At 40.3% G+C, this 26,255-nt stretch overlaps 1 protein-coding gene across 1 annotated transcript in view; it reads right to left on the bottom strand.

The window, feature by feature from the left end:
• Positions 1-1,696: 1,696 nt before the first annotated feature.
• The window catches only part of FAM135B (family with sequence similarity 135 member B), a 149,691-nt gene continuing 125,132 nt past the window's right edge, over positions 1,697-26,255 (bottom strand). The window contains exons 8-19 of the mRNA XM_075141118.1: positions 25,702-25,751; positions 22,141-22,296; positions 19,923-19,996; positions 16,335-16,489; positions 13,233-15,306; positions 11,319-11,485; positions 9,941-10,032; positions 7,226-7,323; positions 6,780-6,931; positions 5,842-5,952; positions 3,244-3,357; positions 1,697-1,902 (exon numbers count right to left, since the gene is read on the bottom strand). Of these exons, the coding sequence (XP_074997219.1) occupies positions 1,697-1,902; positions 3,244-3,357; positions 5,842-5,952; positions 6,780-6,931; positions 7,226-7,323; positions 9,941-10,032; positions 11,319-11,485; positions 13,233-15,306; positions 16,335-16,489; positions 19,923-19,996; positions 22,141-22,296; positions 25,702-25,751 (3,449 nt within the window). The remainder of the gene's footprint in view (positions 1,903-3,243; positions 3,358-5,841; positions 5,953-6,779; positions 6,932-7,225; positions 7,324-9,940; positions 10,033-11,318; positions 11,486-13,232; positions 15,307-16,334; positions 16,490-19,922; positions 19,997-22,140; positions 22,297-25,701; positions 25,752-26,255) is intronic.

The raw sequence follows: 26,255 nt of genomic DNA, 5'->3' as shown, positions 1-26,255 counted from the left end.
CTTTTTGTATATTCCTTCTTTCTCCTTCCTATTTTAAAAACATGTCTACATTATCAAGCCAGCCTTGTTCTTTACCAGTCTGTTAACAACTCTTTTCTTGAACTAATTCTGTGTAAGTTTTCCACTTTTCTTCTTTTGCAAAAAACTAGCTTTACTTTTTGCATGTACAAATATTTCCCTGTCGTTGCGAGGCTTTTTTGTTTTCATTTTTTAACTCTCTTATTTCAAAAATCTCCACTATCTTGATCTTAACTTACTGATGAGAGCCTTGACACCTGAAACCACTTTTGTCATTTTCTTATATTTTTTTGTCACAAGATATAGAGGGCTGGTCATTTATGTTTTTAAACAAATTATGTTCGCATTAAAAATATTGCCTGCCTTCCAAACAAAAATAATTGTGAAGAATTATTCAATTTCTCTTTTTTGAAAAAACTGCTGTGACATTGAAAATTTATCAAAATGTTATGAAAATGTATAGAAAATTATTGCAATTTGTCACTTTAAATGTGATAACTTTTTGATAAAAATTTTAATGAAAAATTGAAAAAAAACCTAAAAAAGTGAAAAATGGGTTCTTTTCCAAATCCTTAAAAACAACTTGGATATCCTGTATGAATAAAGTTTTAAATGTTTCAACCAGCTGTAACCATATAATAATTAGGACTGTATATAGCACTGCAAATGGGCATTAGTAAAGCATTAATAGAGCATTGCAGAGGGGCCTAAGAAGACATCGTTATATTTTTTAAGCTTTCCACAATCCTTACCACTCTATGCCTCCAGCCTATTTTCACCTGATTTTTTTAGGGGTATTACTAGCTAGATTTTGAATTTCATATCAGAGTAATAAATTTAAAAAAATAAAAATTTGGGGTAAATGTACTTAGATACAACTGTAAAAGTAAAAATTGTACCTCTAAGGTTATAACAAGCACAATAATGATCCTCTATACATGTAAACAGAAGAAATGTTAACAGATGCCACTGATATTTTACAGGTAATCCAACAGATTCCTCTTGGTTTGGCAGCTTCTAACTTGAACAAAATTTTTCCCAACTTAAAGTTTGGGTTTTTTTTAAAAGACAAATAAAGATTTCTTCATTCTATGTCAAATATTTCACTCCTTTCCGTTATTTCAATGTATGTATGTTACAAATTATTACCAGTAATGGAACCATCCAAATATTTTCTTTCAACAAATGGAAACCTTGAAACTTTCTCAGTTCATCACAAAGGAGGTTTTAACCTGGGTTCATATATGCTTGTTTCCTCTTGTGTTAACTACCCCCGAAAGTGCTACAAATGTATAGCTCTGTTAATACATAAATAAGTATTAAATCAAAGACAGCCAAGTATCTGGGTTAATATTCAGAAGAAATAGGAATCATATTGGTCCAATCACATTCAGAAAATTAGTCTTCTTATTCTGATTCTGTACTTCAGAAGTGGCTCATGTCTTTATGTGGACAAAGAACATAGAAACTGAAGAGTAATATTTATTTCTTCCAAAAGCACCAATATTTGGAAGCCTGAATGCCTTAAAGCCATAGCACTTTATTCTCTGAAACAGAAATGGAAATGGAGAGTTTGAAAGTCCCACCTGATCTCATTTCTAACACTGCACTCTTTTGGCTAAGGGATTCTCCTCCACTCAATGAAAAGGTTCGCCTCTGTTACCCCGTACTTCAGGCACTATTTGAAGTAGTTGAGTCCTGCCACGAGGAAAAACTTTTCCAGGAAAAGTTCAGAGTCCAGCACGGCAATGTGGGCAGCCCGGCCTATCAACGTGTTGGCGGTGTTTGGCAGAGCATGGAACACGTTGTGTCTGATCAAAGTGCAGTCCTTCGCCCCAATCAAAGGCTGGAGCAGGTTGTTAATCATTTCTGCATAAACAGGACCTGCAAAAGAGTTTAGATGTCACACTTACATGCCAAAACTGCCAGATTCCCTCTTTCCTTCCAGTATCGTTTAACTACAGTCGCAATGAGAAAGAAAATGGAAGCAAGGCCAAAATGCAAGACATAGCAGTCCATTTCAAAGATTTGCCAAGTGCCAGGATGCTGTCAATCTAATGGAGGCACCGGCTGTCTGAAGAGCTCTGCTGAAGCTGGTAGCATGAAGAGTGGGACGCTCCTCAGCATTTAGTCTCATTTCCTCTGTGGTGGAAGGAAATGCTTTTGTTTCCTTCAAGGGGAGAGAGTTGGACTCACGCTGCCTGTGAATTCAAATGCAAAAGGGTCTGGCAAGACATAGAGGTCCATTCGGGTTTCTCTGGGGAATCTAATACAGGAAGGACATCATGCAGATAGTTGAGGAGTTTAACGAAAACAATGGCTCAGGAAACTTGTACTCATAAATGATCCACACTGAATGTAGATCCAGCTCCTGCTAGGTCAAACACCTCCCTGAGAAACAACCACTGGAAGAGAGAGTTAGAAAATTGCCTTTTAATTCATATCTGAGGTAGGATAGAAAGAGCTGTAATTTAGGTAAGATGTGTGAAGGCAACCATGTTGATTATTGAGCCCGGGTATCTCTTTCTACTTCCAATGAGTAGGTACTTCCATTTCTAGGTAATCACACATGTGAAACGGGTATGAAATTACACTATATTCTGGAAGTGGTATCAAACTGAAGCCATGAAACATTTTATAAATGAGGGAGACTGCTAATAACAAAGGCAATACTTGGGACAATACACAGCCTGAGCTCACAGGAGGGCTAGGCCTCTGATGGCATCAATCCTGATGTGCTTTACAGGTTTTAGTACAAACCAATATGATTTTAGGTCTGTCCCTTAAATTACCTGGCAATTACCCAAACACTATGAAAACAAAGGGAAAATCCCCAGACTTTGGATATGCTGAGAGAGATTTCATTATGTGAAACAAAGGTGAGACAATACTAGTAAATCAGTAGACTACAGAAAAACATTGTCAACAGCTAGTTCTATTATCATCACTTTTGCAAAAAGAAATTAGAAGGAAGGGAAAGAAGCAGTAAGAAACCTTTGATTATGACCTGATTGAAATTTGTTTTCATCAGACAAAGAGCTTCTTAAAAAGCTTCTTTTATTGATTTCAGTAATTTCCTGTGGGAAGAGAACACTTTCTTCCTTATCAAATAAACATTTGAGTTTTCATCATGCTGATGAAAAACCCTTCTAATGCAATGACCTCAGTTACACAAAAACACAATTCTTAGCAGCTTTGTAAATATAGAAAGGATCTTAAACATACCTGTGTGTCTGTCCTTAAGTGCATTTTTGCACATTTCTATTCTTGCTGAATGAAAGGGTACATATCTGTCTTGGGGTGAGGCCACTAACACAACATTTTTAAAGTACTGAAGACCTGTGGCAAATACATTAAATACATTTATCACAATGATGCACGGCAATGAAAATACATACAGTGTCAGCATGACTACTTCATGTTTAAACACATTTGAAAATCTACAGTGCAAAATAGACAATAATTAAAACATGCAACACAGGCTTAGAAAGATTCATAATATCTTAAACCCATTTCTGCTGCTTCTGCGAACTATTTGTTACTTATCAACGCTCACACAGGTTAATTGTATGTCAACAAAAAAGGTAAGAACTGTCTCTGTTTGAAAAAAGTGTTTCATTAAAAACTTAATCTTGCAAATATTTATGCCTCTAAATATTGGAAACACATGTACAGCCCCACTGTGGTCAATGAGTGGTTTTGGATAAATAAGTGTTCACAGGAATGGGGAGCACATTCAAAAATAGCACAACAAATTAGTACAATTTTCAAACAAAATAGAGAGAGGGAGGAGAAGAGGAACCAACTTCACTGCTATGATGTCATACTATTACATCAGTGTTGAGGGAGCTTTGGGATCCAGTCCCTGCATTCAGCAGTCCCTTGATAAATGCACACTGCTGGTACACGGACTGGAAACCAGGAATCCTCCCTCTTCCCTGGAGGCAATGGGGCCACTGATGGACTATGGAAACAGGCTCCCGCTCTTTGCCCTGTCTGTGCTCTCCTGAGCCCTCCATCACCCACATTCAGCAGAAAAGTAGGAAAATGGACACGGGTGATCTAGTCTACTAGTCCAGAGAGTATCCTGAACACAGAAGAGCTGTGGGTTTGACCTTCATATTTCCCTCCCCGTTATGGGAAAGGGGCCCAGAACCAAATCCTTTGATTTCTAGATTTTCGTAGAAAAGTTGACCGTCACCACCAGAAAGAAGAGTCCTGCTGGCTGCCTTTACTAAGCCTGGCTGCAGCTGCCTATCGTTTTCTTTTTGTGCAATCAAACCAACTGAGTTTGTGACTTCAGTCTGAGGTAAAAGGTAGGAGAAGCAATAATGACTGTGACCATATCTAAAATCTTATGTGAAGAGGTTCAATAGGGAATAATGTTTATTTTTGCTTTCAAGACAAGCACAAGGAACATTTAAAGAGACTGAAAAGTAGCAGGGACTTCTACTTTAAGAAGAAAGTCAGAAATTGCTAGAGGCTTAAAGAGTTGTCTGGGAAAGTAAGCACAACACTGCTTCCGATATTTCTCCCTCTGTAGGTTCTCTCAACCACTTTTGGGAGCAGGGTGCTGCAATAGGAGCACCTCTATTTTGACTCAGTATGCCAGCTCACATGTTCACATCTGGACCTACCTTCTTCATCAGATTTTTTGCCTAAGCACCTGTCTGGATGATTCCGATGTTACAGACAACCATCTTCACATTTAAATTTCTGCTTTCTGCTTTTGCAGGGACAACACCTTCATTTATAGCCTGTTAGATTTCCAGACTACCAAGCTAACAAACAATGAATCGTTTTGACTCACAACACATGCTTGGGATACTTGGCTTGGGAAGTTACAATGTGAGCTTTCTGTGTAGACACAATTTTATTTGAACGTGACAGTAGTAAAGCAGACATCAACTGTACACCACAGAAATGAGAGGCAGGGAATCAAAGGGAAAATTCAAATAAGGAAATTCAAATATTGCCAAGATACAGCAGCTTCCTGTCATTGATTACATCATGTAGTGTGTTCATAAAATTACGAAACAGCCGTATGTCTGTCAGACTAAGAATTAGGAAGTTACATTCATCTTAACATAGTCTTTATTTCCTATTAGCAATGTACCAAAGTATGAGAAAAAAATTAAATATCAAGTAGCAATCTTGTGGCTACATACTTAACATCAGTTTGCTCACACACAATATTAAAAATAACTCTTAAAAGAAAACATTTGCTTGAACAGAAGAATCATGTTTGCTTTCTTTTCTTAAGAAAAGCCTGATTTATTTTATTTATTCATGACAGACCAAGGAAGTGGTAAAAAGATCTCTATTTAGACATCATTTTTCCAGTGTGAGGCCATACATCTCTCTCTGTAGTACAAAGGTGTCAAAATAGACATGAATAAAATTTGCTCTTCATCTCACAGAGTCATATTTTCTAGAGACAAGAGATGTTAAACTTAAAAAAAATAATAAAAAAGGAAAAATGGTTTTCATCTAGTAGTATAAATTAAGCAACGGTGGCCTGTCAAGAATGATATTTCTTGCTTGCAGAATATAAACTTAGGTGCGTGTTTACTACAGCATGGAGGTCTTATTTGGTGCTAACAGTTTGGCAAATATATTCACTGATACCTGGCACAGAAAAAATGCACAGATAAAATAGATATTAGATTTCAGACAGAGCAGTCCTTCTCGAAAGCAAGAGTGTTTAAAGACAGATCATTAACAAAATGCAGATTTCCTTTGCTCCCTGGAGGACATGGCAATCCAGCACAATCCTTTGGAATAGCCCTTAATATTTACACAGCCACATCAAGCCCTACTCACCCGTTTTTTGGCTGAGCTGATAGAGGAAACATTTGCGCAGATCCGCATTGTCCCTGAAGGTCAGTTGCAGAAGCGATCCTGACTTTTTCAACTTCTGCATGAGCCATAGACCTGGAATGAAAATCGGTGCATGTTTTTATCCTGTTTGCTAATTATCAACCAAGGGAATTAAAGACATATTTCTACAGTAAGGGTAGCACTGTAACTCAATATAAGTCTTTGTTTCCTCTTGTATTGCTAATCAACAGGGATAAAATCTAAGGGTCTCACTGGATAACGGTAATGTTTTTAAACTAAAAGAGGGTAGAGTTAGACTAGATATAAGGAAGAAATTCTTTATTATGAGGATGGTGAAACTCTGGCACAAGTTGCCCAGAGTGGTGGTAGATACCCCATCCTTGGAAACATTCAAGGTCAGGTTGGATGGAGCTCTGAGCAACCTGATCTAGTTGAAGATGTCCCTGCCCACGGCAGGGGGGTTGGAGTAGATGACCTTTAAAGGTCCCTTCCAACCCAAACTGTTCTATGATTCTATGATTCTATGATTATCCGTGTCATGGTAGCATAAACACTCAGGAAGGCTGAACTGTGGGACATTCCATTCCCATAGCACTGTAAGCATCTTCTTCAGCCTTGGAGATGCCTCTCTTTACTGGCGATATACAGAGAAGTGGAAGAATACAGTGGAAGCAAGGTCATCTCTCACTGCTGCACACCCTTGGGTTTTCCAGGGAGCACTGTCCTGGACCTTGTAGTACATACTGAAAGGCCCCCTCATCGCAATTTTTTCTGTGTGGGTTTGAAGTCTTCAGCAAATATTTTCCACAACCTCAGTGTACAAGTCACGTTGTCACGATTTGTTGCTACCTCCATGTGTTGCTCTCTCATGCACTCTGCCACCGACTGCAGCCAGTCATAGATTTCCCATCAACTCTTACCTGTACTAACCAAAGTACTGTTGTTGTATAGGGTTCCCAGGTGAGGCCCAGAAAGGGACAGGAAGGTATGTAACTTGTTGAGGTAATAGCGAAACCTGGGGCGAGTTAGTACAGATCGAATGATGACGTTACCAAGGGAATGTCCAATAAAACTGTTGGGAAAGAAAGAATTACATTAACACAAAAAACATCTGTATTTTATTTAAATGAAACATAATTTGTGGCAGAAATTGCTCTTGAGGGGACTCTGTCAGGGCTTTCAGTAACATCCTTTAGTTACAATTTCACTTCTTTTTCAGCCTAGTAGAAACTCTTACATCTATAACTGTAAAAATTCATCTCACTGATTCAATGGCTTTTGACACAGGGCAATTTTTGAAAAGCTAATTTCACTGAATGTTGCTCATGTAACTCAGTTACAGACTATTAACTATCAGAACGCTTACCTTATTCGGGATATGGAGAGGTTGTACAACTGGATATGCTGAATAATTTCATCCAATAATCGGTCAGTCATTGTATCAAAATCAGCAAAAGTATCAGTCTGGTGAAAAATTGAATAAGTCATTAAATTATAATATATTGCACTTATTGCAGACTGATGTTATTTTCAAAGTAAAATGCAAGGAGAAATGTAATAACCAGTCCAAATTTTCTTTATACATGCTCAAGGAGGGAGGGGGGATTTTTCTCAGTCTCTAGGTCCTCTAAAAATTGAAGTTCTCTTTTGAAAACAGAGTCATGAAGTTTCACTTTCAGTTTATTAGCAAATAGCTTCCAAATAATATTGCAAACTTACTCAAGACAAGTATTTTCTTTCTCACATAGTATCAATTAACAACAATACCATGGGTCAGCATGGGTCACATAGCTATCGTTAAAGCCCATGTGGAAATTCACTGTCCTCAGTGAGTTCGTAGGTAAGGTAAGGAAAAATTTTCTGTCATAAAGTCTCTTTGACTCTATATTATGCCTTCTAGCTTCAAGAACATAACTTGAGAATTCAAGTTAGGACTAGAGTAACCCTACACATTGTAGGGCATGGAAATAGGGTCCTCTAGAAGACAACTCTTATTAAATTAAATAAGGGATTAAATTACCTCCTGTTGTTGCTTCTTTTTCTCTACCGACTATGCCTCTAACTTTGGCATGTGTCATGATAGGGTAAACCCGGACCTACAATTTATTAATAGTAAGATTAACAATATTAGGCTGAGTGATTCCAGAGCCATAAGTATGATCTTAAAGCAGCCCAACTTGACACTGGTGAGAACTGCTAATGCTCAGCTGCTCTAGATACCATACTCTGCACAGGAAGAAAAGCTTTTGGCATTTACGATTTAAGAGATTACTACGATAAAAGAGTTTACAGCATTATACACTCACATGAAGGTTATGCTGATGCTAAAGATGTAATAACAAAATTATTTGGCCATCTTAATGAAATACTGTGTGTTTCTTATTCAAGAGTTATCAGTAAAAGAATGAGTGCTAGAGAGAGACAAACAATTTGTTGTTTGCAACAGTACTGCCAGTTGTAGTACAATAAAATAAATAATACATTGTCCAGTCTATACTATTGCAGGCAGATCTTATTCAGAACTGTGTCATTTGGCAATCCAACAGGACTCTAAATCAAATTTGTAACTAATGAGATGCCACAAAAACAATCATCAAATGTTGGAACAGCTATTCAGAGCAAACATATCAGTAATTAATGCTTTTGTGACACAACTCATCTTGCTAATTGCAGCTCTTGCAAAGGAAAACATGAGCATATTCACTTCGCAATACGGCCTTAAAATAAATGTTCTCATAAACTACAAACAGTCCACTAACCTTCCTCTTGTTTGTTTTATCTGCATTGATAATTAATGATTTCCTCCTCGGCTCATAATCTCAAATCTTTCAGGTTGTTTAAAAGTGGAAGCATATCAGCCTGAACATTAATCATAAACAAAACACATCAAGCATCATATTTCACCTGGTTATATCTCCATCATCTCAGCCTGATTGAGCTTGTCAAATGTATCGCAAATGAATGCCTAAAAAAAGTGATTTGCATTTTCCTCTATAAGGCAAACTTCAGCTAAACGGCTGATTTCTTGGGTCATTTTCAGTGTGGTGCTCAGAGCAGGGAAAAAAGGGTGACAGGATGCTTTACAGCATCCAAATAGTCATCAAACCACACGGGTTCTATTTCCAGTGCCATGCGAACTTCCTCACCTTCCCAGACTATAAGAGCACTGAAAATTCCCATTACAGGCTCTGGATAATGTTAAATAGAGATGCTTTCTTTGTAAGATCTTTCATTCTCTGAAAACATGAGAAGAGGCTTTGATGCAAGTCTGAAGTGGTTTCCTCATTATTTTCATCTTGCTTACGTTCACTGTGCAGGTCTGCTGCTGACAGAGATGTGCACTGGAAGGTGGCAAGTTCACAGACTAACACCAACTGGCCACTTCAAAATATAAAAGCTGTTGAACAAAGAAGGTTGGAAAGTTTTCACTCAAGTTTCTCAGCTGCTCATAAATCAGAATAATGTTTCTGATTGGACACTGGAAATCCTTATCTTGTGCATAAAGTTAGGCCTCTGTGTCATAAATATGGGTTCATTGCAGAGCAAAGCAGTTTCTCTGCCTAGACTAGCAATGAATTTTTCAGGAAGACGTTTCTTGATCATTCAAGGAAATAAATCTTGCAAACATTGCAACAAGAGGAACAATGGCTGATGCAGCAAAGGAAGCTGGCAACACCTGCTGGGTGTTCCACATCCTCCGGAGAATTTAGCATCACTAAACTTGCTGCTTTCTGTCGGTGCTGTGCTGCCTGGCATCCAGCAGGCAGAGGCACCAGGCTGCTAAGGTTGCAAACTGACAGGATAAATCAATTTTCTTTCTTCTAAGGTCTAGTCCTATAAGTGCTAATGTCATTGCCTTTGACTTTAATGCTGGGAGTATTTTTGGGTGGATTCGAACACCCTATCAAATTAGACAGGAACAGGAACAGGCCTTTGCACTAAATACTACGGAAAATTTCCTGAATTCCCCAGTGTTTTTGCTTCATTCAGCTGGTGAAAAGGCTTTGCTGAAGCCCCTGTTTCAGCAATGTCAACAGCTTGTAGCAGATCTAAAGGAAGACAGAAATGAGCTCTGTACTACCTGATTTCTTTCAGACATTAGGAAGTCCAGTTTTCCACCAGGGAGTCCCAGTTCTATAAAAGTCTTTACCAGCCGCAGATCTGCACTGTTACCTAGAAATAAATGGTACTTTATAAGATATAATTCAGCAGAAAAATAACTAATATAGAGTCAATTTAATACATTCATCGTCCTATAAACCTTGACATCAGGGTGCTCTTGCTAAGTGCTGCTAAGACAGCTCACCACACCACGGGATCATCCATTGAAACAGCGGGAGAACAAGAATACCCACAGCCTGCACAAGGTGGGGCTGGACCTCACCTCCTGCTGCTGGGGACTGCATAAATGGTGGGGCAGAAAGGGCAAAGATCAGGCCCAGAATAACTCCGTCCCTTATTTGCTGAACAGCAGAGGTAAGACAAAATGCTGAGGTCTGTCCTTCCACCTTCACAGCTGGGGAGGCTCCCAGGGGACCCTGCAGCCCTGCCAGGGACCTCAGCACATGTGCTGGGATATAGGGCTGTACCTTCAGATGTAGAGTAGCCTGCCTCTGCGTATTCACAATTAGAGACGGTGCTGAAATACTGTCAGGCTCCTAATATTTTGGGAGACGCTCCATTCCATAGTAGGAAATTCCAAAGTCTTCTGAAATGTTTTGTTGGAAAAGGAGGTACCTCCACCTCGTGAGAAGGACGTTACTGCCACTGAGATATTGAATGGCAAGCGGTCCTTGCTCAAGCCAGAAAGTGTTTGTTTTCCACCTTTCTGAGAATGCCTGAGATTTCAGTCTCTACCCCTCCTTCTCTGCAGTTTCAAGGTTAACATCTACACCTTTCCCATTGATACCAATAATTTGTCAAGAGAAGTTTCAAGTGTAACACATCTGTTTTCTGCTTAGAAAGCGTATATGTAAAAAATTCCAGGCCATGCTTCTTCTGCAGTGGACAATGATTTTTATTCTCTCACTTTGTAAAGCCGGCCACCATCTACCCTGTAACAGTGTTGGGGGGAGGGGGTTAAATAATGTTTTCATCCTGGTGACATACTGCAAAACAACAAAGCATCTGCGGAAAGACGAGAAGAGTTACTGTAACGCAATCCTCCTGCACACAGAAGGACTGATGTACTTTGGTGTAGAATTCTGTTTAAACAACAAAACAATTAAAAAATTATATTAAACAACAAAAAAAGTTGCAGCACCCATTTCTTAGAGCAAACATTTAACATTCTCCCAGCTCCTTTATTACAATGGACTGAATAACATAATAAGGACTAAATACTTAGCTAAAATAAATACTTTCCTTAGACTCTCCATTCTTTAATACCTGCTGAACACCTGCCCTTCTGTTTGTTTACACCAAAATGCCTTGCAAACAGCAATTCCTCCTGGCCTTACCATCCAATCCATGGACACAGACAACCAGGTGAATTCCATCTTCCAGATTTTCTTCCTCTTCCTCTGGTGGAAAATATGGGATATCAGAAGCTAGTACAGATAAGTCACTGTACAGAAATCCTTCAATCTTCATTTCTTTTTTAAATTTTTCTTTGGCCTGATAAAAACTGGAGAATATATTAATTAATCACAATAGAACTGGGTGTTCACAACAAACCTTCAAACTAGAAACAAGGAGGTTGGTATTTGCAAGAAGTTACGTTTGCAACTTTCCAGTAGAGACCTGGATACTATTCTTTATCTATTCTGATTGAGAGAAATCAGGAGGCAGGGAAGAAAATCTGTTTCAGAGTGGTTTGGCTACATACACGGAATAACTAAAGCCCATTAGCACCTCACACCTGCCAGAGGAATGAAGGATTTACAAATAATAATTTTCTGGTGGCCCATAACAATGAGACTAAGACACAGAATTAGCAATTTTGCATCTTAACGATGTCATCAGCCTTACAGATACTGAAATGCAAAATGTATCATTTTGCTAGCATCAGATGCATTTATAAGCAGGTAGAAGGTGTCCTCCTCATTCCTCAGACCATGGAGTTAAAGGATACACCTCATACGGTAGATATTTTTGTTTTGGTTTGATTTCAGGTTCTTTTGAAAACATTTAGTAGCTAAGAGGAAGAGCAGCTCAGTGCTGAAAGAATTAAGCTAGCCCCTTTCCTACTCAAGGCCTAAAATTTGACACACGAATTCACCCTGAAACATTCTACTGGCTGAAGATACAAAACTCTTCAGTGGCTTTTTGACTTAGCAAAACTTATCCAGAGCTTTTAGGAATTAATAACCACAACATAAGTGTAGAATTAGGTAGAAAACTGGGATGGACCAGGTTAGGAGATACAAACCTTTAAAGCTTGGGGATAGCTTAAGGCCACTTGATATAATGATGAGCAATTACTTACATGAGCCCTCCTGACTTTAAAAGGACACAAGAATGAAAAATCAAGTGTTTGGGCCATGGACCTGGAGGCCCTAGATTCATGTGCATGAATACATGCTTAAATATTTTGCTTCACAAAGAAGGAACAAATTTTGTGCTTAGATTAAGCAGGACTTACAATAGAGTCTGTAAAAGGAACCTCAAGATGCTTTCAAAAAAATAAAAATAAAGCCTTGGGTTGCAAATGAATGCACATGCAGAAAACCAACATTTTGGGCAGCATTGAATGGGTTAAGAAATTCCCATGCTACAGTTTTCCCTCAGTAGAGCAGAGACACCAAAATATAACAGAAGTATACATGTGCTAGTGTGTCAGTCTGTGAAATGGGCCACCGTGACATCAAGGCCATGATGTGGCACTTTTGCCATGGGTAATGAAGCCAAAAAAAAAAAAAAAAAAGCCTATTCTCCAGCTACCCAGGATGCCAATTCTCCCATTTTTCCAGTTTGAGAAGCTGAAGCTGAGACCCTACCAGCCAATCTGTGCTCCTGTTTCATAGTTTAGCTAATGAGTGCAATTATTTAAGCAGAAGAGAAAAACAAGCTATGGCACTGCCATAGTGAACTGACTGGGTTCAATACTCAAGTCTGGATAACCTTGACTTCATGAAGGGCCAGATCTTAAAGATTATTTAGACACCTAAATCCCACCGTTTTTCATGAGGATTAAGGACCTAATGTCTTTAACAATCTCGGTCTCTCTGTGTTTTCATCCTTCCTGTCTATTTAGATTATTTATTCTATATAAACCATTTGTCTATTTGGATTATTTATGCTGTAATTCCTCAGGCAGCAACTGTCTCTGAATTCAAGCTTACAGTATGCTTACTGTGTTAGGGCCCTGAACTTTGTCAGGGTCTCTTCGCATTACAGTAACATTAATGAAGAAAGTAATTAGACATTCTTACTTCAACATCCTTTCATTGGTCTCTTCATCCATCTCATTCGAATTAGAACAGACAACTCCGAAAGAGCCCAGAGGCTGGCGTGTGATGGGGAACGCAGCCTGCTTTGCAGAGAAGCCAACCATAGCAGGGGTCTCTTTGAGCACAGAAGAAAAGGGAAGACACGTGGCTGTGCAAGAGACGGACAGGTTAACTACATCAACAGCCTTTCTGCTTTCCAGGGCTACTCCCTCCGTCGTCGCCAAATGAAACCCAGTGCCATTAGCTACAAGTTTATGCTCTTGGCTGTTGGGTTCCTGAGGATATTCAGCCTGGTAGGATCCTGCAGCAGGGTCTACTGAGGCAGGTGAGTCATTGAGCTCAATTTCTTGTAACCCCTGCATTTCTGCATACACTGCTGGGCTCTCATCAGCAAGAGAGCTACCACACTCTCCTTGCATTGAGCCAAATTCAGTTGAGGTCTCTGAAGGAGCTGGAACAGGATAGCAAAAATCTGGTACCAGCTTTATGCTTTGTGAGAAACTCTCCTCTCCTGAAATCCTGCTATTGGAGTAAAAGCCTTGTTGTATTTTTAAACTGTCCGGCTTGAGTTTATCCTTTGGATCCTCAATGCATGTATCAAACTTATCTATATTTTTGTCCAAGTAATTACAAGCCCTTGGTGTTTTTAAGCTTTGCTCATCATTGCTCTCCAGTGACTGGCACTCAGAGACATTATCTCGGAGCTGCTTTGGACAAATGGGTGGTCTTGCATTTTCCAAACTACAGTAAGTCTCTGGAAAACCTTCCTTCTCCTCCTCCCCTTGTAACTCAGTGTTACTGCTACTGCGTTTGACGGAGGGTTTGGGATGTCCTCTTGGTTCTAGTTCTCCACTTTCAGTGGTGATTTGACACTCAGAAAAGTCCACAATTAATTTTCCATCTCTACCCTCTGTTTCCATGCAACTTTTTAAGTTTCCTCCTGAATCTCTTGAGGTTGCTTCGCTGTGTTTGGTTATATCCATCTCCTCCGTAGGCTCTTCTGGGCTACTGATCTGAGGAGCTGAGACAGATTTCGTCAGTTTGGTAAGCTCCACTTCCCTCTCCTCTTCCTCAAAGGGCAAAGAGCTGATGGATGTGAGTGACGCTTGGATCCCACTGGGCAAGCTGGTATTGCTTTCTGTGTGGCCACCCTCCAGGGAATTTCGGTGGATGGCGTGCCTTCGTACCAAGTGGTGCAGGATCTCTCGATCGCTGGGCGGCTCCCGTGCCCGGCTACGAGCATCAGACCATGCCACCGAACTTGGTTCACTTTCAATGCCTGAATCAGATATTATAGAGGAGGATCTTTTTATAACCCCTGACATCAGGGTAAATTCTTCACACTCCTCACCTCGTTGCTCCTTTGTGAACAATTTCACTTCAAAGCCATGTGTGGGCAAAGCTTTCAAAACAGGGAGCAGAGCCTTGGTGTCTGGATCTCCTGTTTTTTCAAGACTAGTTAATTCATTTAGTGCAAGCTCAGATGAAGTGAAATTATTCTCAGGATGACTAGATTCATCTATTTTATGTATTTCAGTCCTGTCTTCCAAGCCATCAGTTCCACATGCTCCACACTCATACTGAGCACTGACAATTAACACGGGCTCACTTTTGTGGGAATCCTTATTGCTAGGTTTCGTATCTCCATGGCTAACATCCGCCGCAAATCTATTCTCTTTTAATAAAACTTCCTCGGGTGTTTTAAAGTCTTCTGATGTGCATTCTGTATTGCCTGGCTCTGAGTCAGAAGCAGTTTCCTTTCTTGGAACAAAAATATTTTCAGGTTTCCTTTGGCCTTCTTTGTTCGCTGTACATACCTGAGATGTGGAGTGCTGGTTTAAACCCTTAGTTGTATAAGCAGCACCTTCAGTACCACTGTATATGCAGGAGGGATTCCCATTTATCCTATCTGTGTGTATTAGCAGACGGCCTTTCCCAAAGTCTCCTTTCATTACTGCAGTGGCATCATTTGATGGAAAATCTTCATTGTCAACTATTACATCCATTTGACTATTCGTAGGAATCTCAAAATCTGGGAAAACTTCCAAATTCTGATCTGAAAGAAAGAAAGGAAAAAAGAAGTAGTAACTGCAAGAAGACCACAAATTATCCCAAGGTGATGTGGGGCTTTGAAAAGTGATTGTAAGGCCTAAAAAAGTACGTATATTTATATTATATAAATTATACATACATTAGAGGCATATTACAAATGCAAATGTCAGAATGCATTTAACTAGAATTATGCTCACTAAACACTTATAGTTAGGCCAAAGAAGACAATAGCAGTAAAATATACTTTCCTCGGTATAACTGTATCTAAACTGCTTGTTTTTACAGCATAGGTAAGTGAAACAAAGCTGACACTTCTTTGCATTCCTGCTGTCATACGACATTGTTCATAGTATAGCTCCTGCTTGTGAGTCAGTTTAAATATCTGTAATGAGCATTGTCAAAATTTAGGCACTCTGGAAGAATGGAAATTTTGGACCACAGACCATATTTACTAGATTATGGTCACCTATATTATTAATACATATTGCTTCCTTGCTAATCTTAATAGTTGAGTAAAAAGAAAAGGGAACCAAGGGTGATGAGGTTTTACTATAAATCTAAATAATTTCTTAATTAAAAATTTGATTTGGGTACTCAAGGGGAAAATATTTTTTTGGAAAGCAATGCTGCCTTTTAGCGACAGTGCTGGGCCTTATGCTGAAATTGAGTTTTTTGTTCTGAGTTTTCTTACCACTAGATGTCACACTGGGGATGAAATTCATAGCGCTGTTTTTCTTTTGAATTTGTACTGTAAGAAAAATCTGAAAGATTTTGTTTTCTTTCTAGATTTTGCCTCCAGCTCTTGTAACTAAACAGCTTACTTTGAAGATGAAAAATATGAAGCTACAGAAAATACTCTAGTTTGCTACTAGGGAAAACAGAAGAATTCAGCTGTATCGCATAGTGGATCACACTCTGATCCAAGCCAGTGTCAGCCCAAAGGATGTGAGTTCGCTTACCTTGGGCTGGGAAAGTGAACCTCCCTCAGCTCAAGCTGTCTCATGAAGCTGTACCTTGTGGTGTTTCACTCACCTTTGCAAGGCATATCCATGTACCTATCTTCAAAGATAACTGGGAGCGTGTTCCAGTCCCCATCTATGTCGAGGCATTCTGCCGGAAGCGGGGGCATGCTGGTGAAGTACTCCGAATTACGAATTTCTGTAGAAATCTGTCCGTGACTTTGGATCCTGGCAGCAAAGTACAAAAGAAACTGAATGTTTGAGTAGTTACCGTGCTGTTTCTCCATCACTCCTGCAAGCCCGGCAGCAAAGCTGGATGTGTAGGCAGAGGACAGAGGCAATGTGCTCAGAAGGAGAGGAGGCAGTACTGCGTGACGAGGGGGTACCCAGCGCTCCTAGGAGGTTTCCCGTGAGTTGATTTCTATATCTCTCAGTTAGAGATACCTACAACTTGCACACTCCCTCGTTGCAAAACCTTTGAAATCATTCCAGCTGCCGCTGCCACAGGCTCCTGTTAGCTACCATAACTCATCGCTGCCTTCCCAGCGGTCACCGCAGCTGCTGAGACCGGATCCCTCAGCTGGCGTTCCGGTCAGGAAAAGAGATCTGTCACTCTGGCTGTGGCAAGGGTTTCAAAACGCAGATGCAGGAAGCAATAATCAAAAATTTGGTTAAGCGATACAGGGAGGAACAAGGCCAAGAAGGAGGCATGGCGGGCCCTCTATCTCACTTATCCCAGTCCTCAGAGCACTGCGATATCTCACATACGTGTGCATCTGGAAGAGCTAAGGCACATCAGTTCAGCCACTGCCTGTTGGCAGAACTAGAATAACTGCCTGTTTCCATCTTTTGGGCCATGTGAAATGCTACCTGGCTTTCATCAGTGAACGTGACATTAAACTGGCACACGAATGTGGGTTCAGCGATAATAAATACAGTAATTTTTAGTTCTGATGAGATTTCCTATGTAAGCACCTTCCTCAAAAAAAGGTGAAAACATCAAATACAAAGTTTGTTTATTTTTGTTGACTCTTCGATAAATTAGTCTGTTTATCTTTAAGGAATAAAGAGGAAGGCAACAAGCTTTTCATAGATGGTCAGCTGAAAGCAATTCTGCACAGATCCCACAGGACAGCACAATGGCAATATTTCAGATTATCATTGCAAAAGGCAGGTAATCATCATGTGGCAATTAACTGGAAAAAACACACTTTACACATTATGAAGCAAAACTCTAACAGCAGGTCTGTAATTCAGGCCAGCATGGAAGGTTCCTATGTCCAGACACAAATAACTTGTTCAGACCAGCATATCAGCTTCAACTTCAGAACATAATTGTTGCTGTCTATCATTTGCTCGTACCTGTAGGCCAGTTATTTTTTCCTCAAAGATAAACAAGTCATTGTTTGCTAAAACATGACTCAGACAGGAGTCACAAACAGCTAACTGCTCATTCTTGCCTGCAGCAACACCTGGGTGTTTAGAGTTAACTCTTGGCACCGTAATAAAGTTCTCACTGACATTAATTAATAGCATCAGCCTTTTACTAAAGACCACATGTAAAAATAATAAACTAAACTTGCTTCGCGATCAATCTCTGTCACAAAAGATGAATCATTGATATTGAAAGGTGTGAGAAAAAATATATTTTCTGTAAAATATTGGGAGGATATGTCACCTGCTAGAGGGTCCCACCCTGTGTGACACTCAACCTGTTGAAAACGGTGTGTCCTCTTCTGTCTAAGAGGTCAAATGCTGCCAGGCATGTAGGTGCATGGCCTCACACAGGACTCGCAACAACAGTACGGGAGGCACAAAAAAGCTCTTGTCTGGTAAGAAGGAAGAAAGAACTGGGGGGAAAAACTGTTACTGTTTGAGGTGGTTGTACAGCACCTGGCATGCTGAGAGCTGATCTCACCTGGAGACTCTGTGAACCCAATCAATACTCCCTACTGCCATCCCCAACATTAATAAAACTCTGGCAGCCAAGACTGTTTTTCCAACTACATCATCTTGCAAAATCAAAAAGAGAACATGACTCTGCCATGAGGCCTGTATAGACCAAATTTACTACATAGTCCAACTTTTACAGTTTGTAAACTATTTTACTTTTTTTTACTCAGTCTCCTTGATAATCACTGAGGAAAAATTATGTTTATCTGTAGGAAATGGGCTAGTTATGTGGCTGCCTGGAGAAATAAAAGCACTTCATGCAATTAGGCTTCCCCCTGTGCAGGGTTATGTTTGCTTGAATGGGGCCATGAGCGTCTGTGCCCTCACCCCAGGATCTTGACATCGGGCTTTCCTTGTACATAGCTCACTTCAGCCCTGACATGGGAGGACTAAGTGAGCACAGCTGGGCCCCTGCAGCCATGGTGCTGCTCTAATTTGGCAGAACAAGGTAGCCTTGTACAACCCATCCACTAATGAAGTCATGGCCCTTTCCATCAACACTGAATCAGCCCTAATGTCCCTAGTGACAGCTTTGAGAAAGTAATTTTCTTCTTTGCACAAGGTCAGAAGCAGATGTCTCACTTAAGCCTCATCATCCTGACAGGGCCTGATGTCATGGCCTTTAAGCCCCTTCTGAAAGATGGGTTTCCACACTGGTAATGCTGCGGGCCCCCCGTGGTGACAGGCTGTTTCAGTGGACAAATAGTCCGGACATCCCTCATTTCTCAGGAATTCAAATCTGAGCATCTTTCTTTGAACTCTGCCTTCAGGGATCAGGTCCTGAGTATCATCCATGTGCTCCACTTGGGGTCATTGGCTAAAACTGAAGGCAGGATTTGCCCTGGTGTAGCTTTAAAACTGGCTCCTCATACTGCCCAGCTTGGTTCCAAGCAGGAAGTGTCAAACAGAAGGAAATATTTACCTTGCCAATGTTTTATAGCATATTTTTATGAATGCAGCCCAGTGCAACGTTTGTTTTCCCGGACTGTTTTGCACTGTGGATTTTCGGTCAATTAATTATCAACCCTGAGCTTACATCACTCCCACAGCTCCTCCAGCTAGTGTGATGGTATTCCCCATTCCCATCCTCCACTGCTGCATCTAGTGAACATCCACAGCTTTGCATTGGCTGTTTAATGTTCCTGTCTGCATTTAAAGATACTTTCCGCTATAGAAAGTAGGGCTGGACTAAACGCCAAAAGAAATCCATGACTGCCTACCCCCAAAAGTGTATATTAGGGATGGTAAAAAGCAAATTTTTAAATGCTAAGCTTTTGTTGCTTGTCAGCAGTTATTTCCCATTAAAAGTACCAGCACTGGATCTGGTGTAGTGGGTTTAGGAAGTTAATTGAAGATATAAAAAAATATTTCTGCCTGCCTCGAGGCTGGTGGTGTTGGTGGAGATACGCTCTGAAGAGAAATGCACCCAACTGCGACTGAGAAGAGAGGTGGGGAAAGAGGATCTCCTGCATCGTATCCCTAGAATATAAGAATCTTGAAATTAATAATTTCTGGAGCCTGATCAGTCACTTACTTTTGACACTGATTTCAATGGTTTTACAATATGGTGCTAGAACAGACCCAGTGACTTCTCTTAAATCAAACTCCTCCATATCCAGCAGAAAAAGACCTCAGTCTTGATTGCAAAACCTTTTAAACTACATTTTCTGTCGTTCCAGTGAGAGGGGAGAGTTAATGGGTTACTTACAGGCCTTCCTGGAACGTGAGCACAGCGAGTTTCTGGTGCTCAGTGTAGAAGAAAGCTTCTGAGAATCTTCTCACCTGAGGGAGAAACATACAAGTTAAACCTGAGATCTGCTGAAAGGTGCCAGGTAGAATCAGGCTAATAACAGACAGTACTGCCAGGACCGGATTCCTTAGTATGCTCCATCTGCGTTGCACCATTCTGGTGACAGAGAAAACAAAAGAGCTCAATTCTGTTTCACTTTCCCAGTCCGGCACAAAGCAGCTGGTGTTGTTGTGTGTTTTGCTGGGAGGTAGGAAGTGTCCCTTGACAGAAAATCAAGATTTGCTTACGTGCATCTTCTGACTACTTTTCTAAGAGCTGTCAAATTTACCATTTACCCCTGGTTTCTTAAAGTGGGGAAGATTTCTTCCTTTCCCACCGTGCAAACCATATAGCAGCAGTGGAGTGAGTTATTAAATTAGAACAATTCATAATTGATCATCTCTTCTATGGGAACAGTGACTCCCAAGAGAGTAAAGAAAGTCCTATATATCAGCCCAGAGGACAATAAGCCCTATCAGGGTAGAAACCCATCTGCCTATGGCATGATACTTACAAATGAGAGCTCTTCAAATCTCTTCATGGACGTTAGATCTGTTCAGTGTTGGATAATCAATTACAAAACAGCCACAGATCTGAAGTGGCTGGCAGAGCACAGAGTGTGAAATAAGCTATAAAAAATTCAGTGCTGTTATCTGCCCTGGAATAAACTTTGAGTTTAAATGAATCAAGCATAATATGCAATCAAATGTACTAAGCTGTTAAACTGCAGCCCATACATTACTAATAATATTTGTAAAAGTGACCTCTGTTACAGTGTCAGAAAATGTTAGTGAAAAGTATACGACATAGCATCTCAGCATCTCCCAAAATCCCAGCATGCTTTAACAAACGGCCTTTCTAAAAAAAGGACTAGCATTGTTTCAAAAAGACTGTATCTTAATAGTATGACTTTTCATCTGGGGCTCTCAAATTGTTTTCCAGAGCTGGGAAAGGATCATTACACACAGTTTATATGGGAGGAACACAAAGGTATGTAATTTGCCAAAGGTCAAGCAGGTATCGGCATCAGTCGAGGCTGGAACAAACCACAGGCTGGGATTCACCTTGCTGGAGCTTGGAGCATAGAGAGTTGGGTCCTTTGGCTGAAAGCCACCCAGGTCCTCTCAGAGTCAAGAGAGACCTAGTCAGACTAACCAGGGGAGTCACTCAGTCACCTATTCCTGAATTTTATGCCTCCTTTTTGCAAGCTCAAGCATGCTCTTGGGGAGAGGAACCGGAGAGTTGTTCTGGTCCCTCTGGAGCATAACCGGACCTCCACTGACTTTGACAGGAAGCAGAACATGAGCTGAGATGTCAATACCTACACTGTAGACTCCTAAAGCTAAGCAAGGTGAATCCTATCCTTTTCTCTATGTCCCTACTCTAATGATTAGATCAGACGATGAATTCAGCTGAAGTGATGTGCTGAACTGATGTCTGGTCAATAACCAAAAACGTCCTAACGGAAGACACAGCACTTGCTGAACTAATCAGATAAGCAGATCTGACAAAGTTAGCTCAAAAGACAAGTGCTTTTTGGCCTTCTTTATTATCAAGTACAAGAAGCAATTTCCGCATAAACAATATTAATATTTTGTTGTGTGCACCCCACTAAAAGAAAAGCAAGAACTAGGTCTATATATATATATCTCTCTGTATATATATACATGTATACAGATATATATATATATGTGACATAGCGAAGAGAACAAATCTATATTCCTCATGGTAGTTTTCTGAAAGAAGTTGAGATACAATCATCTTTTTGGTTATTTGTCATTGTGATGCTTGTGCTTTTTAAAACAAATGTTTATGATTTATGGTTATATAGCAAGTACAGGCGATATCTACCGCTTCCCACCCACCTCCTGTTCCATGTCTGATTCTGGTGTTCAAAGTACACTCATTTTACACAGGATCCTGGGTCCCATAAAAGCAACAGCCTTCATTCCAGAAACTGAAATCTGCAATTTAAAATCCTGGGCTTCACCTTTTCTTCACCTCTTGTCCTGCTCACCCCCTTTCAAGTAAATACTCACATGGGCAGAATAGTATTGGAAATATATGTCCAGATAAATCATTAATGTCTATCAGGAGGTTACCATCACTGAACTTGCTTTTAACTTCTTAACATTACCCTTAGCATGTGATGTTCCTGAGTCAGATAAGCTGTGACCTCTGGATGGAGCGTTGCCACCTCCAGGAACTGGGTCCACAGGGCCAAGAGGTGGGAGCAAAGCCAGGCGAGGTCCTTGCTTATCTGTTCTGCTATCTTCTCTGGATTGCTCAGCAGCTGGAGGAGAGAAAGGACATTTTGAGATCAAGACAATGTCATGAAGGAAAATCAGTTTGTTTGTTAGGTTAAGTCCTTTTAAGAACAACAACAACAAAAATTCCTCTTGATTTAGAATTATTATTAAAGCTACTATTTTCACTTATTTTACCCCAAATAAAGCTGGTGAGACTTTTGCTTTTACTCTTTAAAAGCCACATATTTTAGCGCAAAGGGTCTCAGCTACACAATTGGAGAGCAAGAAGTGGGAACATCCTCAATTTTTGCAGACACTTTACTGCAGAAGTAGTAATTGGGGAAAAAAAATCAAAGAAAGTGGGTTCCAAATTATCCACCAGATGGTGCTGGATGCTCTGAAATAATAAACCATGGCCCGTCACCTCCTTTCTGATAGCAAAAGCAACCTTCTCAGCCATATCACAGTAGGATACCAGATGGGTGATTTGCAGGGGGGGTCTGGGGTGGAACAAACAACAAACCCAAAACCAAAACACTGAGTTGTCAACACATGATGAAAACAGACATCCCAGAGTGTGCTGTTGCTTCTCTCCCACATTAGGACACACTGGGGCCCTCCGTGCCCTCCAGCTCTAGGCTGCAATTCTGCGCTAAAGCTCTGCAGCCCAGGAAGTGCATGTCAGCAGCAAGGTCTCTGCGTATCGATCTCCCTGGTTTTACAGTTTCTTTAACAAGAGACAGACATTGTATTTTACTTCCATGTTTTGGCACAAGAGTACAGAACTGAACCTTCATCTATTCCTAGGGTCCCTACCTGCTTCCATGAAACCGGTAAAGCTAACCAGAAATACTCCAGAAATAATACGAGAGGAATTGTTTATCAGTCTTGGCCAGGTCTTTTTTTGGTTAGGGCTGCAGTCTAGCTGAAAGCCTGCTTATTTTTGACATTTTATTATGCAGGTAGTTTCCAGATTGACACTGCAAACTAACCATGAATAAAAGCAAATTGTCTGTGTGAGAGAGAGAGAAACAGAGAAAATGCTTGTGTGGATAACACAGATGTTGTCACTGAATTTACATTGTTTGGGCGTTATTATGTTTTAACAACTTGACCAAAATGGCACAAGCTCCAGTACCCATTCTGGTACCGGAAAAATCAGGTGGATACTGGTAGAGAAAAGATCCTATCCAAACATTTCTCTTTGCAGAGTCAGGGCACTACTTTATTCACTTCACTCAATTTTATATGCTGTATGTCAATATTTTTTTTTTTTATTTAGTCAGTAAGCTGCCTCTTACATCATAAACTGAAAGCACAGTCTTCAAAGATGTGTTATTAATGCAAGCCATACTAAGAATAGGTGTGTGATGGCTATTTTTCTAGTTCATTGGTTCTTAACCTTTTGAACATATTAGAGAGGAAGGAAAGAAGGAAGGAAGGAAGGAAGGAAGGAAGGAAGGAAGGAAGGAAGGAAGGAAGGAGGGAAGGAAAAGACAATGCCTACTTCTAACTGTGAGAGTCTTACTCCACTGCCATGCGCAGGACAAGAGCTTAGCAACATAGCGACGCAGGTCAAATCCCAGGGACTCAGTTCTTCAGAGCAAAACCCAGCAATTAAAATGATCACCAAATGTGATTCTGGCTACTCCATACACATACCTGCTGCTGGGCTGTTCCCTATGACTGCACCTTTCAAGCCCCACTCGGGGTAGTCTGGCTTTAACAATACTGTCACGCAAAACAAATCGAGAGGGTTTTTTTGAGGAGTTATTTTTGCTTGTTTGTTTACAAATCAATCACACAGTTAAAAAAAAATTTCCCTTCCACTTTCTTCTGCCTTGAGTATCTGCTGTGTTCTTGGGTTGAATACAAAGCTATGGCAGGTTAAACTCACTTTTTTTTTCTTCGTTTGTGTTTAATTTTAAAAATGAACCTGGCTCTGGTAACACAGTGGTAAAGGGAGACTAACCCTACAGGCTTCTCTGTATGGTTTTTAATAGCATTTCCTTCCTTTATAAAGGACTGGTTTTCCTATATTCTGCTGAAAAGAAATGGTTTCAGTTCACGTACTCCTAGAGGCAAAATACTGGGAGAGCGTTTGCCAATACTAATCTGTACACCACACAGAGGTACCTATGACTTCAGCACTTACACCGCGGTGATGGTCAATGCTGCGCCTATGTCCCACCAATATTGTACAAGATCTCAACATGTATGTCGTGAGAGTCTCTGCAAATTCACTGTCTTTAGCACCAAATTATGCAGAGATGGATAGAAAGCTATCCTCCCAGGATGCTAAGGCAAAATGTTTTCACGGCGTATAGGAAAACCAAAGATTTTATAACACCCCAGAGAACCAGCTATTCTAGCTGTTATATTTACGTACCTGTTGCTACGCTGTTCCCAGCAGCTTTCAAACAACAGTCAAAGCAGTCTGGCTTTATTAATATTGCCATGCAAAACAAGTCAATAAGCTTTTTGGGAAAACAAGGATTGGACAGGAATTAGAAATTACAGAGAAATTAATGCTGGCATTTTCTGATGTATGCCAAGCCAATTTGGACTTTCCCAGACTCATAGAAAATAAGTCCAAAGGAGACTCTAGATTGTGTTGTCTGACCTCCTATACCCTTTCAGCTTCTAAATCTAGTAGAGTTGAGCCCAATAACTTATGTTTCTCTAAATCAAATTTATATGAAATCAGATTTCTTGCAAAGTATCCAAGTCATGAGTTAAAATTAAGAAATTTGCCATTTCAAACATTTTTCACCCATGGCTGACAAACATTAGCCCACCATTCGTAACTGGAGTGTGAATGTACTTCCAGTTTAGTTTGGCTTCAGCTTCCCTCCGTTACTTGTTATTTTGTCATTCTTCCCTATGCTGTCCCTCCTGCTAATAAACTGAGCAAATCTATTAAATCTCTGATTATAAAGCATTTTCCCCAGTGATCAACTGACGCTTGCATTTCTTCCTGGCACGCTTGATGACTTGTCTGTGTTTCACTTGAAATAAACATGGCAGAAGCATGTTCAAGAGAGTATTTCAGTCACTTCTGTGCCAAAATCACTTTTTTCCTCCTATGAGCCTCGCTACATATTTAGGCATTTTTATTTGAAAAGATATGGTTGTACAACCTGCCAAAGTATCTTTTCTCCTGTCAGCATAAAAGCTGTAATTTTTTTCCGCATACTCTGATACTCAGGGCTAGGCTCACTGAAGGATGTTAAAGCAATCCAGCTGGTGACTTGTTAAAAGTGACAGAAACATCTTGTAAGTGACTAATCAAAATTATGTGAAATTGCTGGTGGAAAAGAAACATTCAACAAACTTTCTGATGGCACCAAATTCCCTTTCTCCCCGCTCTGATAGGTGACTGGGCTGTCTCAGTGCACTTGAAAAATGGACTTGAAAAATGTATGGGCAGATTCTGTTGAAGAAAATACCTGCAGCTCCGTACAAAGCTGAGATAACGTCTCTTCCACAGATAGCTCCTCTAGAGAAAAAACACAAAGAAAGAGATCAAGTTTGAGAACAGTAGATGTGGAATGTTAATACTCTGCTGTTTATTCATGAGAATAGGTGAGAAATAGGTCATTTGATATTCTTCCCCGACAGACAGGTTTCTGTTTGGCTGTGGGCATTCCACAACCCACCTTGTACAGATGCAGGTGCAGGTACAACTTCTGCTCATGTAACCTGGACCACTAAACCTGTAGAAGTTCTGGAATGTTGTTGTCAGGACAAAGACAACAGAGTTTGGTTTTTCATCGTCTACCTTCTCTTTACTAGAAGTTTGCTTTTTAGCCTTTGGTCTTTATGGCCAACTCCAGAACTGAATGCAAAGTCTCACCATTGCAAAGTCTGAGCAAATGATGTGCAAGAAATGGTTCTCCCTATTGTGCTACACAGGACTGTGTAAGCGATACCAGATGTCTGACTAGTAAAAGATTGGGCATCTCTGCACTGCCTTGTGGAGTGTGAAGTACCTCTCCACTTC

Source organism: Calonectris borealis, chromosome 2 (genome assembly GCF_964195595.1).
Source record: "Calonectris borealis chromosome 2, bCalBor7.hap1.2, whole genome shotgun sequence".
Taxonomy (NCBI): domain Eukaryota; kingdom Metazoa; phylum Chordata; class Aves; order Procellariiformes; family Procellariidae; genus Calonectris; species Calonectris borealis.
Note: the sequence above shows the minus strand (reverse complement) of the source record. Positions and strands in the feature narration are given on the sequence as shown.